The sequence below is a fragment of the Leptinotarsa decemlineata genome, unplaced genomic scaffold, assembly GCF_025532065.1.
Source record: "Leptinotarsa decemlineata unplaced genomic scaffold, Ldec_3_MD MMD2_tig00000010_RagTag_RagTag, whole genome shotgun sequence".
NCBI classification, from domain to species: Eukaryota; Metazoa; Arthropoda; class Insecta; order Coleoptera; family Chrysomelidae; genus Leptinotarsa; species Leptinotarsa decemlineata.
In genome coordinates, this window is record NW_027412538.1 from 4,703,978 (window position 1) to 4,719,096 (window position 15,119).

Below are 15,119 nucleotides of genomic sequence, written 5' to 3' on the forward strand. Positions count from 1 at the left end.
TACCACGCTGGATATTGAATCATATCTGATAGATATTTATACAAGATACCACACAGAGGTTAGGTTCCCGTTCATCCAGCACCAGGATCATGCTGGAATTATTTGGATAGATCACCTACAGACCGGTTTCAAAGTATTACTTTTCATCAGTGCAGGAAATATCCTACTCCAACATCAGAGTACCTGGGAGTTAGTCTCAAAAATTGATGTTCCTGAGGTGAGTCAAAAGAAAAAAAATATTTTATTTTAAGGGTTTTTTGGTCGTACCTGCAGGTGTTTATGCATGAAGTTTTGTCCACTACTGCGGTGGCTCCATCTCTAGTGATTGGATTGAATGGCCTCATTTGTGTGCAATGAGGAAAAGTCCTCAGAGCATACAGTATCTGTATAGACACTCTAACAATTAGTCACGATAAAAGAAAGAAGTGACCAAAACGTTGGTTGAGAGGGCTCGTCGAATTTTTGTGAACATGAGAGTATCTCAACGAACTTAATGACTTCACAAAGGGAAAGGGTTCAACGAAGTAGAACTCAAACGGGCGATATAACTCCGGAGAAAAACATAACATCAGATTGGCCCTATACTGGAAAAGTTCACCCACACTTTTTTGAAACTATAACAGACCGAATAGGAGAAATCCTAGAGAAACACAATATGAAACCAATATTGATGTCGAAGAAAACTATCAGAAAAAGTGGTAGGTCAGCTAAGGTCTCCAACGAGCCTTTTGGTCCTAACCGAGATGAGTATAACATTTTCATTTTCTTCATTGATTACCTAATTTTCAGGCAAAATTCATGCATACGAAACGTTACTGACTGATTGGATTTTTCAGTGGTTTAAATTCAGCGGTAACTTTTCGAAGTGAACTGTTCAGTATACTTCATCGGATTATCTAGTAATTTAGCTTCCTTCATTTGCCAGATGATGAAGAGTTGCGAACTCGAAAAATAGATAAGATTATTTGGATATACCTTCCATACCCTTCGAAAACTGGGAATATATTGGAGGTCTCATACCCATGCATACCTTACCTTCATGAATTCTGTATTAAATTTCATTACCCCAATTTTTTTTTGTTGTTCTTTTCAAATTGTCATCAATTGTTGTATTTTCAATAAAATGAGTTAGTCTACTACAATTCAATATACCTAATTGGAGAATAGTGAATTTTTGAGTAGTATTTGCTATGATAATGACAGGTTGAAAATCATTAGTTATTATCTTTGTGGCGAATGACCGTCGTAACTGCATCCAGGTTACTATATCAGGTGTTTCATATCCACCTGCATTTTCACTGTTGGAAGCATTGATGTGATTCATCAGAAAAATCATCGAGAATATTGAATAGCAATAGCAACACATTCAAATTATTTATTTTATAATTTTATTGGCGCGAATATTATTTCTACAACCTCGTCCCATCTGTGAAAAGAATATCTCAGTATATTTTTTGGTTATAGGCAACTATACCTTCAGATGAATTATTCGAAATTTTCAATAATATTCAGTGATAAATTCAAGAATCTGGTTAGTTGAAAATCAATCTATTCAGTTTTTCCAATGCTGAAATACCATTATAAACTATTAGGGTTCGATTGATTTTCCCATATATGAATGTGAATCGGGATGATCATTTCATATTTCATAAAAATATAAATAGAAATCCATATTTCTTGGGTTTCTCCACAAGCAAAGGCAAATATGAAAGTGAGTGAAGGGTCATAAATCGCTTCTGGAGTCTATTATGTAATCTACTTACATTGAATTTTCAGTTCATAAGGAGAACTATATGTTTCTCCTTCTACATTGATTGCGGAACAAGCATATTGACCTGCATAATTCTGTCTGACATTTTTCAGGGTGAGTGTCTCTCCTTCCGGAAGTACTCCCGCTGTCTCGTTGTATGGTATTAGATGACTCTGAAAAAAGTAAATACTGCTCAAATATCACGATTTCAATTTTCATAGAGAGAAAAAATTCAATGCATATATATGATTAGATAGGTTTTTAAATATGTTTTTCCGTTAACCAGCTGTCGCACCCCTACGAAAGATATCCCTCAGAAGTCAAATATTGTCCAAGATAAGGACTAACGAGGTCTAACCTTTCAACGTGTGATTCCTAATACGGGTTGGACGATAGCAATGAAAATCGATCGTTCAGCCTGCGGCTTGAACCACCGACTAACAAGGCGGTTGATTTGAGTGAGTGAACAGAGCACCTACGTCGAACCGACCGACCGATGAAGATGGGTTGGTCAACATATATAATTTAGTCACTACCACTTATTTCGGTAATGAAAATTTCATCTCGTGCATCTGAGTCTACACCACTTCTCATTGAAGTTATTTCCATAGGTCTTTTGAACATAACGAAAACAAGATTTTTCACAAGGAAAACATGTGTTTGCATTTTCAATAAAATGTTTTTCTTCTAAAATTTTATAAAATATCAGAAATATTCGAAATAGTGGCAGTGGATTTCATAAAAACTTTTGTAGTTCAATGTCTCACTGCCAACATATCAGAGATCATGAAAGATAGATATATTCATTTGACAACTTTACACTTGAATGTTTGTTGCAAGTCAGTTGAAATATATGTAGAAAAGAATGTTATTGGAGTTTTCTTCCAACACTAATGCGAAGCTAACCCTATTCATGCTATATAGGTATCCCATACAGGTAAACCATCCGTGAACCTAATTATTATTTCATTTTACCAACCTAACAAGCTGGTTAGCTTGTTAGCTATATAGCTTGTTAAAATAAAACGATATTGTTGGTTTTACTGATTACTACATAAGGACACATTTCAAAAATGAATTTGGATGGGCAATATTATGAAATCAATTTTTATATAGTTGAAAATTATTTTATATAAACATATATTGTAAAATAATAGATAAGGCAAAATTGTAAAATTAATTTAGGTTGGTATACCTGTATGGGTGGTACGCTTGGATGGTTTACCTATATGAGACGGGATACCTATATACAGGATTCTAACAAAATCACTATATGACTCTCTTTTTACATTTTCAAGTTTTTTTTTCTATATTGCTCACGATATATTTTGAATGCAAGAAGATCTTCTGCGCTTTTGGTGGTATCACAGATAGTTTTAATGCAACTGAGATTTTCTCTCATTTGCCGCAAGTCATCATTAAACCATTCTATTCTTGTTTTCCCTTGTCTTGTTTACAATTTCATCTACATTTTATATACTAGTGTTCCAATTTATATTTGTCAATTTAGATTTGAATTTGGTAATATTTTTATCATTCATTTGTTTTCTCCATATTTTTCAGGTGTATCACTATCAGTTTCAGACTTAATGAATTTCCTATAAAGAGTTCAGCATTAGAAGTATCGTCTTAGGAATTGCAAATCCAACGTTTCTTCTTCGGAAACCATCACAAATTTAGTTTTTCGAACGGAAAATAGAATAACCCCTAATGAGTGAGCGTTTTAAGCGACTTCAAAATCGACAACATTTTGAATGATCATTATTTTCAAATTGTATGCGATGGTTTTCCATTGAGGTTCAAGTCCATATTCAGAAAATTGAAGAACTCTGACATTTGATGGTTGTATTCGATGATGCATTGGTGAAACATCAAAAAAGACTGCAGTCCCACCAACTCTTCATTACGTGCACTGTACAAAAATTAGGATGGTTGTTCAAATTTTGTTACGTACATCCAGTTCGCGATTTTTTTCATTTTTTGTATGTTGGGAAACTCGTCTCGAATATATGTTCACAGTTTCAGCTGTTCAGTACTATGTTTAGTTTTTTGGAGAGAGGCATTCCTTGAGAGGCGGGAAAGTTATAAATGTTGTGTGTTTGGCGATTTTCAGCTTTCACAAAAAAAAAACAAAGAGTTTACATAGAATTTTGTGGAAAAAATGTAATTGAGTGCTCGAAAATATCTATAATGTTGACAGTGACATATAGTGATTGTACTATTAGTCAGAACAATATTCACAAGTGGTACACTTTCCACTGAAGGTCGGGAAAAATTAATGAATGACGACGCTCGCCTTGATCGCCCCAGCACATCAACAACCGATAAAAATGTTGAGAAAGTGAAGAAAATTGTTATGGAGAATCGTCGAATCGCCATTAGAGAAGTTGCTGAGGATGTCGGCATATCGTTCGAACTACGCCTTGAAATTTTTTGGAAATTCAGGGAATGAGGCGAAATTCGTTCCAAAATTGCTGAATTTTGACCAAAAAAAAAGTTTGTGAGTATTTCTTAGGAGTTGTTGGATATCATCAGCAATCCAGATTTGCTCTTATGACATTGAAACCAAAATCCAGTCGTCCCAATTGATGCTCAGGAAAGCTGAAATTGAAAATGAGGCATGCCAAGTTCAATCGAATGTCGCACTTGCGCACTCGTCATTGCTTGTTCGTGATTATTTGGCCGGCATGACCATAGTCATGCCTAATCCACCGTATTCACCTGATTTGACACCCGGTGACTTTTTCCTGTTCCTTAGATTGAAAAAACCTATGGAAGGACGGTGTTCTGCTACAATTGGTGGAAGAAAAATTATAATCGCTGAGAAAACTCGAAGACATACCAAAAAGTTCATATCAGAACTGCTTCAAGGATTGAAAAACCACTTTCAAGAGGACAAAATAGGCGTTGATAAATGAATGAATAATTCAAGAAACGTTTTATTGTGAGATTTCTCACTGAACAATTTTACGAAAACGTTTCGCTGTATAACGGCTTCTTCAGGCGTGTCTTCAGCAATAAATGAATAATTTATGAGAAAAATTGAAATTCACCTCATTTTTTGAACAGCCAGCGCTTTCTTCTATCCAATTTGAAATGGTTGTGCATGATCGAAAGTTCAAAACTTATTTTTAGTCGATTTGTCGATTTGTCGATAAACTTTGGTTTTTCACCCCGTGTTCTAGTGAGGCTATGTTTGTAACTTTCCCAGCCATATAGAGAGCTACATGGCTAGGTTCAGCTATGTAAAGTAACAGAATCAATGCAACATCAACTAGATGGAAAATATATCGTGAGGAATATCTGTCTGAGATGAATTAGAATTCTGAACCTCTCTGTCTAGAGCTGGACATAGTATCATATTCGCCAGTCCACTAAAACATTTTATTAAAACAAAATACAAGCACTGCAGGAAAATCCTTGAAGCGCTCTCAGAGCGGTGCCTGTGCGAAAGTAGCGATTCACATTGGATTTCATTCGCTGAAAATTAAATCCATTTGGAAAAATGTTCTCAGAAAGTTTATTCCACATGTTGAGTTGAACCTCAAAACGATGAGCAGCCACAGTGCATATTGGTGGAGTCAAATGTGACAAGTCATTTGAACACTTCCCGTGAAAGTATCTATGGAAGAGAGACAAATCTCTAGCTTTTATTCGATGTTCCAGGCTATCAAGGTTGCACGTGATGTTCGCGTCTCCAATCAGGCGGATGGTTCTTTTCCAGATGGTATCCAGCAACTTCAGGGTATGTTTAGGACCAGAGCTCCATAGATGGGAACAATAGCTACTCCAAAGAAGGTCTGATCAGAGCTTCAAAAGCATCAAAAGTTGCTGAGGTATGTACAGTTGTCTGGTTCGGAACAGTGTTCCAAGCTTTTGAAAAGCAGCCTATGCAATTCCAGCGACATGATTGTTCCAAGACTTATTGTTGTCCCCCAACAAACTTATCGAAGCAGAAAGCAAAGTTGTCTGACCTGACATTATTATATCCGGTTCGTAAACATTTATCTTCTTGGAGAAAACCGATGCCAAGGTTTTTGTGGCATTTGTTTCATAATGATTCACTGAATTTGAACATTCTTTCTTTCGATTTAGCCATTGTGTGATTATTATGACTGAATTTTTATTCCTGACAAAACTATCTGAGAAAATGACAAGCAGGTCGTTTTTTCATTTCAAAACGTTTTGATTTCATCCTCAGTACCATTTCACAACCATGTTCACACTGTCTTCATATAAAAGAACATTTGAAAACTACTCTTTTCTGTGCGATCATTTTCATAGGATATCTTGATACAATTCCTATTTGAAAACCTATGTCTTCAACTTCAACTCAAAACATGTTCTTATCAAAGTACAAAAAAGTCTCGCCAGAATGATATGACTATTACAGATAAAGATTCCACAAAAGGGTCGAAAAGTTTCCAAACTTTCTGATGAGTATATAACAGCTGCCGTCTGAATCGATATAAAACGAACTCCCATTTTCGGAATTGTGCGACTTACAAAGATAACTACGTGTTTGAAAAGAAACTTTTCATTCGCAAGAAAGTGTGTCTACAGAAATTTATTCATTTCTCCGGACGGAATTTTAGCTTGGAATGTGTTCCTTGAAGTGAAAAGAAAAATAAGGAGTAACGAGAACGTGCTATCCTGTACTATAGCATAACGGGTTTTGGTAATACATGTTTTCAGTTTGAAATGGGTACAGTGGTTATATGCAGTCTATCCATATATTTATGACAATTTCGTCTTTTTGGTCACTTGCGGGCTGAAGAAGGGCTACCTACCTACAAACTTGATTCCCCTTATCACATATAGTCAGTGGGCATACTTGAAGACTGGCTATAAATCAAACAATCCAAAGAACAATTCGTTCATGCCAGTCTGAACTCCCTACACTGTAGGCTATTGGACTGACACCCATCAGAAAACAACTACTCCCCTGGCTAATACCACGAAGGGCGTTGGGTAATATCCGACCGGATTCTTCACTGAAGTCATTCCTGCATAAGCTGTTGGCGATACAACTGCCGCAATAGATTTTCAATTATTTGAACACGGTTTCGGACTGTTTGACCACTCGTCAGTTCAAGGTAGTGTCTATCATTAACATAAAGTCGATGATTTCTGATAATTGAAAATTGTATTCCTTCAGAGTATCATTCCTCGAACTAGGCCGAAGTGGACAACAAACAACAGATTTGTCATCGCCCCATCTGCCGGTGAACGAGGTAACCAACCGCATATCCGAAATTTGCCCAGTTTCCCGTATGAGGAGAAAAACTTTTCACATATAGTCAGTGGGCATACTTGAAGACTGGCCATAAATCAAATCATCTAAATTTGTTGACTTGAGTTAGTTGAGACTGGTCTGAACGAATTATTCCTTTAGATTCCCCTTATCTGGAAATTTCGCAATTCAGTTTCACAATTCCACTTTTTTATGTGATATCACTGGTGATATCCAATTTTCAAATGACATTACTTGAAGTCAGTCTTTGGAAGCAACCGAAACGTTGTTCTACCGAGTTGCCTTGAATGAAATTTGGAAATATCTCTACAAACCATTGCGCTGCTTCATTTTTTTGTTCAACATAATGAGTGCATCTGCTTCTGGAAACTGCTATTCCTGTAACCACACATTAGCAAGACTATACCGTTCACTTAGATAAATATACAAAGTGTTTTCTAGCGTCGGTACGGAACTTCATAGGGCGATTGAAATTATTAGGTAAAGTGGAGTGTCAGTGGGTACCACAGCCAAAAATATCGGGAAAAAGTACGCCACTGCCTTGTTATTCCTCAATTTTCAAAAATCGATCGACTGAAAATACAAGTTTTTGTCGCTTGTGTTTTCTTCATATCTAGCTTGGTTTTCGAGAAAAAACTGAAGCTACTTTGCATATCATGAATACCTGCTTTGGAGATCAGCTGACAGTGATAGTGACAATCAGAGTTGTAATCGGCAGTGATTTCATTATGAATGATCTTACTAATGCTAAAATGGATGACATCCACTTTATTTATGGATTAGAAAATGGAAGTACGGAAGAAGCACAGATAATTCACCAGGACAGATATTTTAACAGAGTAATTCCATGTGGTAAAACATTCAGAACGCTACATGCAAGATTATGTGGTATGAGACCAGAAAATGTAACAATGCCTGAATTAGAAGAGGCTGTACTTGATACGATAGAAGAAGATCCTTCAAATAGTACCAGGAAGATTGCACAGCAGCAAAGACCATATGGACAGTTCTTTAAAGAAACCTCCTACTCCAATATCACATATAGTGGGTCCAAGCTCTGCCTCGTGATTTCCACCTGTGTTTGATTCATACACAATAATAATGGTTGAACAAATATTTCATTTACGGACGAAGCAAATCCTTCACGAGATGCTATTATGAACTTTCACAATGACCATTTTTGGGCCGACGTAAATCCCCACGGTATTGAAAAAAGTAATTTTCGGCAACAATTGTCGCAGAAATTTTAGATAGGAATGATTGGTGACTTCCTAATTGGCCAATCGTTTCTACCAGCAAGATTAACAGGTAGATCTTACATGAACTTTCTGCGAGAACATTCAACCATTTTGTTAGAAGAAGTTCCGGTACTTTTAAGAGGCAACATGTGGTTAATGCACGACGGAGCTCCGGCTCATTTTAGCTTTCTTACTTGTCAGCATCTCGACATCAACTACCCTAATCGCTGGATTGGTCCTGATATGAATTGTCTGGATTTTTATTTATGGGTTCATCTGAAGGCTCTCGTTCATAAAACTCCTGTTCTAGATGTGAATGACTTGAGGAATCGAAAAATTGATAATTGCAATGGCATAAGGAATACTCCAGTTGTTTTTGAACGTGTCAGACAATGCAATCAATGACAAATCTATAGCAGTCATGTATTTTATCAAGAGGTGGACATTTTGCTCATTTACTTCAAGGTAGAAATTGTTTATTATTTACTTTTGGTTTTATTTTATGGTGTCCATTGGTAGTTTTTAAAAGTGTTTTTTTCTGGAAAGCAACGAGAAAATTATATTTTCAATCGTTTGATCAAAAAAAAGAATACAAAAAACTCGGTGGCATTCTTTTTTTTTTTCAATATTGTTGGCTGTGGTGCCCACTGAGATGCCACTGGACCTAATTATTTCTATCTAGTATCCAAAAGAACGCCTCATCACTTCAAATAACTGTAGCAAATTTCAACTGAATTTGTCTAAGGGTATTTTTTAAACTTCAACGCCCTCTGTCTCAGAAACGAAGCAACACTGGACATATCTTCGAAGGAACTTTTTTTCTTGAAACGACCTAACGAATCACCCTTCCTACCGTAGTTGGAAAACACCTTGTATTGCAGTGTAGATTTTAACAAATAGCGAAGTTGTTTTTCTGTTTTTGATTCATTTTGTGTTCTCCAAAAGTCCACGTTTCACCATTATCTCAGATGGCTTCATGAAAGCTTGCTTTGTTAGTGGTTACTCCAGGTATCATTCCACTGTTAATCCGGAATATAAAAATAATGGAATTTGACTTCAAATTTTCTGCTGAATGAAGTTCTTAACAACTTGCTTTTAGTACCAAACCACACAAGCGTTTCACTCAATTTCAAAAGAACTAGTTGATGGGTTTCCCTCAAAAGCTGCAACATAAAGTGCATAGATTTACTATCCATCCGCCGCTTTATCTCATAGCTGTTTTATCATTGTTGGTATTCAAGATGGTTTATGGAAGTGTTCATGAAATATACATAACCAAACTTGAATTTCCAATTCACAATCATTTTTATCGTGTAACGGTCGCTATCTTATTTGTTTCGAAAATATCATTGCTCGTTTTATATAATATCCTGTAGATAAAATACTCAAGTTTCATATAATTTGAATGAACTAGATCAAATTTTGATGAAAATGGGGATCAACTTTCAACAAAACTCGGTATTGGGGCCGGTATGCGTTCACCACAGTTTCAGACGCATTAAAAATTTCATGAGTTTTTAATAATCTATAGAATTTGAGAATAGAAACCGAGTTTTAAGAACCCTGATTTGGAAATTTTCATGAGTTATTGAGTAGTTGTTGTTGTTTTGAACGCACAAACAGCCGGATTTCGAAGTGTGTTACGGGTTGCCTTATATATTTTGGGATTAGAGATCAAAAACAAATATAAATCAACGAAAATCACTTTGTTTTTCAAAATATTCCTCATGAAGATTTATCCACTTTTGCATGCGTTTGAACCAACTGTCGAATCACTTTTGCCACTTGGATTGAGGTATCTCCAAAACATGCATTCTGAATGCAACAACCGCTTCTTGAGGTGTCCTCTCAGCTAACCTATCAGTTTGTTTTTTACGTGCGGGAATGAAAACAAGTCATTCAGTGCCAAATCAGGACTATACGGCGGATGACTCATCTGATCGAAGTTTTCGGTGCTCAAAAATGCAGTTGTTCGAGCCGATGTGTGAGAGCTCGCATTGTCGTGGTGAAGAGTGATCCGTCTTCGACGGTTGGTTTTCCTGATTTCTTGGGAGACAACTGGCAAACAATTGATTGTGTACCACTCAGAATGGACTGTTCTGCGTTGTTCTAGTGGTACGGTTGCGAAAAAACAGGCGACCATTTGCTTGGAAGTGCTTCGTGGGATTTTGTTGGATTTGGCTCATCTTGCTCATCAGTCGACTGCTGTTCACTTTTGGGCTCATATGCGTAAATCAACGATTCGTCACCTATCACGATGTCATAGACGTGTTTCAAAGTACCGCGATCGTATTTTTTGAGCATTTCCTTCGACCAATCGACACGTGCCTTTTTTTGAGCAGTTGACCAAGTTTTGTGGGATCCAACGCGAACAATTTTTTTTGACAGTCAAATGTTTATGCAATATTGAATGTATGCTGGTACCACTAATGCCTAAGGTTGTCTCAATCTCACGTTAGGTCACATGACGATCTTGCAATATCAGTTCGCGCACAGCATCAATGGTTTTCGGAACAACAACTGATTTTGGACTACCTTCACCATATCATCAATAAACACGGTCCTTGATGGAGCTTCATCGCCAAAAATTGAATTAAGTTCATCCATGCACTGTTGGTGAGTTAATCCATGTCGAAAGTTGTAAAAAATAATCGCACGAAAATGATAACGATTCAATTCCATTTTTGATCCGAGATGAATCTTTTAAGTTACTGTAAACAACACAAATAGCGTGTGTATGTCAAAACTTTCTTAGTATGTATAAGCTCAAAAATGTCCAACTTTGAAATAGAGCTGTCAGTTTCCAGATTGCAACACTATGGTTGCCAAATCCCGAAACATAAAAGGCATCCTATCGTATCACTGTCGATCAATAATGAAGTAGAGCTTAGCAAATTTAGTTATACCTCTAAATATCGGATGCGCAGTATACAAAGCAGATACATTATGAACAACGTGATAAGATTTATACAAAGAGGACCAATGGCAGATGGAGAAAGAATTCCAATTATATAGGTAGGAAATAAGAGTAATAATGAGTAGAATCGTAACCAATATTGTATTTCGACTCTCGAAGTTCATCAGATGAGAGGTTTGCACGCGACCTGTATGAAAAATAAATGGTGAGAAGAAATATTTTCAACTCCAAATAAAAAGACATGTGTCAAAACTATTGAAATCATGATGGATGATGCTGATATCGGAAACAAGCCGATATGCAATCAAAGTAATCAGAGATGAATATTCTATTTAGAAAAAAACATGATGAAACCTGAATTGTATGCCCTCATCAACAACTTTGAGCCAAAATTCAAGCGGTATGAAATAGATCAGTGCTTTGTAGCCTCAAATCAAAACGTTGAAGGATTACCGCCATATCACCTGGATTTGAATACACTTGAGTTGATTTGAGTAGGACTGAAATATAACGTGGTGAATATAACTTTCAATTACAAAGGTATCATGCAATATTGTGACGACTTCTCGAACAGTTTTCTTTCAAGCCATGAAAATGTCTTTGTAAACCAGCAAATAAATACAAGGACAATTTCGTGTCAAATGAGCCCATGATATACATCCTCTTGAATGATATGATTGTCGACTCAGATTGTAAAGATAGCAACACTGCATCGGAACAGAAATACGGGGATTATGTTTCAGAGGATGAAGATGGTAATATATCCGTAATCGAAACATTTCCCGACCAAAATCATGTTTCAACATTAGGTGAAAAATCATATCATGATATTCGAGAATATATGAATTGTATCAGTGTATATAGAAGTATGTATTATCGATATTGCAAGCAATGTTTTACAGATTATCGACCTGCTACGTTTCATAATCATTTCTAATCATAATACTCGGTTATTTTCAACATTGATTATTTTGGCGGCACAAAATACATCCCTAGATTTTTTTAGGATTTTTAACAACGATTGCTGTATTTCTAGATCGAATACCTTGGAAAAATCTATCAGAGATTACGTTTGTAGCTGATTGGTTAGTGACTGTCACCAATAAAAACACAGATTTTGTGAATATGGATCCATTTCAGTATGATAAGTATGACTCGTTCTTTCTTAGTTTGCATACTTCAATAAGTACATTTCATGAAAATACCTAAAAAAAGTGTGAGTTTTTTCCAAGTATTTTTATTCTTGATCTGACATCTTTTTAAATAGTTTCATCAGTGATATCACAAGCTTTTTCAGTTCCTAGGTTTTTTCATTCAATACATTCTTTTGAACAATTATTCGTACATTATAAACAGTAATTTTTCAATTTGTTGAGTTGGAAAACATCTTTGGGTACTACTCGACCTATTCACTTTCATACCAAAAAAGATTTTCTCTTCCCTCTTTTCATCAGTTTCATTTGTCTTATTCATAGAAGATGAAGCCGTATTATCATTACTATTATTATTATCTTCTCTATTTCGCCAGTATCATCAATATAAAAGTTCTCTCAACAGTTGATCATCGCATTAACTTTACATCGCCCCTCAAAACTTACCAGGCCAAGAAGATAATGTCGAGAAGACAGATCTGAGCAGAAAACACATAACTCTCGTTTCCACACACTTGGGAAATTCGTTATTTCTTTTCCGCTTCTTTTTCTTTTCCTGTCGAGATAAGCGCATAATATTACTTTGCTGTCTTATAAAATTTTGTAGAACAATGAAATATAATGACTTTGTACTTGTAATTCATTTATTTGTACTCTTGATGTTTTTCGTTTTTCATTATAGATTTGTGAATTGTGACACATTTAATTCAATGTAGCTACCGGGAGTTATTCTTCATAAAATGATGAGACTTTTCCAAACCTTTGATATTCAAAGATATTATGGCTCTAGATTCACCTTTGAAACTGCAGACAAAAAAGATAAAGCCCTCAAGGTACCAGTCAATTCAAAATGTGTGTAAATTTAGTGAACTATACAGGGCTTTTCATGATGAGCGTTAATTAGCCGTTTCTGGCAAACTGTTCAACAGATCAACCTGAAAATTCCACAGTATGCATGAGTCAATATGACCTACACGCCTAAAATATTTTAGACGAAGCGGCGTTGTCGCTTCTACTATAAAGTAGCGGCTTCTTTGAGTTTTCAAATGGAACACCCCGTATATAATATCATATTATGATTCATTATCACTTTGTCAACAAATTCATATGCTATTTTCCTATACCTATCTATTACCATTTAGAAGATATAAATTAATTTCGATATTTTTTTTACCAAACATGAACTTTTATAAATGCTGATAATCTTGAACCCTCTTGCACTAAAACGATCAAATTTGAAATGGAGTGGAGTGATACTATGATAATCTTCAATCCGAGTCGTATTTTCATTTGCCTCATACAGGGTCTTCAAAAAATGCAGATACTTTGATCTCATGAAAAAATGAGTGGAACTCAATTTTTTCAAATGGAGTATTCATTACAGATTTTCTTTGATAAATATCAGAAAAAATATTCACAAATTGGAGTTATTGATGGCATAATTTCTCAGATAAGTAATATCAGAACTTCGTTTACGTTTGAAGATATTCAGAAGACTATTATTTTGTTCCTTTTGGGAATTAACATCCATTCATTAAATCGAGGATCATAATAATCAATAATTTCCAAACAGTGAATTATTCAAACAGTAATTTGTTAGAACTAGTTGACCAACTGTATATATTTGAATAATTCTAGAGTTCATCAACTTTCGACACTCGATAGCGAAACGATATTCTGTGACTCAACTCAAAAAAGATAATTTTAATAAATTGATATTCATTCTGTGATTTCTATCGAAGCTCTCACACAAATTCAATTCATTCAATTGTTTCAATTCTAATTTCGTTCTCAATTCGCTATTCTTATGCTGGATTATTTTGTCTCGGCAGAAACAAAATGAATTAGCTACAGAGATTGAAAATGAGAGAAGTTAATCGAATGACAGACTAGTCGTGATACGAGTTTTACTTTTGTATTTGTGAACGAAATTGACTTAACTTTGCTTTCAGAGCCCTTCTTCTGGATCCGTGAATTTGTTTACCTATCCAAAGATCGTCGGATTGTTATTTTTAACGAAATGAGGTTTGTGAATTGTACGAAGTGCATCCTGAGAGAAACAAACGAAGTTTGAATGTTCTGATAGTCAAAGTTTAAGGGCACATATCAGAAATAACTCTTATAAAATTATAAAAATAATATATATTTTCTACTGATTCACGGATTAACACATAATTCGACTTTAACTTTGGAACATTAAATTTCAATTCTTCAGATCGTAATTAGACGAAAAAAAAAATACTGTATGAGAAAGTTATTTTTATTCATGACACTGTTTGGATGATATTTTTCAAAATCTTTGGTTTTAATTTTTAATTGAAAATGAAATCAATCAAATTAACATTTTTATCAGTTTTATTAAGTTTCACTAGTAAAATAACTCGGAACAAAGTAGAAAATAATTCAATAGTACACACTTTTACTTTTTCTTTTATGTTCATAGGTACTATCTCTCAACAAAACCCAAATATAGTCTCCCATCATGTTTTCATTGTATTGGTCTTGATAACGTTGTTCAAAGCTCATAATGTCCTGGTGAAAACGTTCTCCTTGCTCTTCTGAATATGCTTCCATGTTGTATTTGATTCACCTAAACGAGCATGCAACATAGGTACTTAATGACATCCTATAGCCCATGGCCTCAACATTTTTTAGCATATTTTCAACTAGATTTATGTAGTTTCCGGCTTTGTTATTTCCGCAGAATCCAGAAACGACTGCTTTGACACTGTACCATTTCGCTTTTTGAGTACGATTCAGCAACGTTGGAAACTTTTTAACGGCGAAAATCTGTCTGATTTGCGGACCA

The 15,119-nt window shown here is 35.3% G+C and overlaps 1 protein-coding gene across 2 annotated transcripts in view; it reads right to left on the bottom strand.

Annotated features, from left to right (window-relative positions):
* The window catches only part of side (motor axon guidance molcule sidestep), a 249,718-nt gene that overhangs the window by 99,996 nt on the left and 134,603 nt on the right, over nucleotides 1–15,119 (bottom strand). For both annotated transcript variants that reach the window (XM_074171289.1, XM_074171290.1), the window contains one exon: nucleotides 1,764–1,923. In XM_074171289.1, the coding sequence (XP_074027390.1) occupies nucleotides 1,764–1,923 (160 nt within the window). The remainder of the gene's footprint in view (nucleotides 1–1,763; nucleotides 1,924–15,119) is intronic.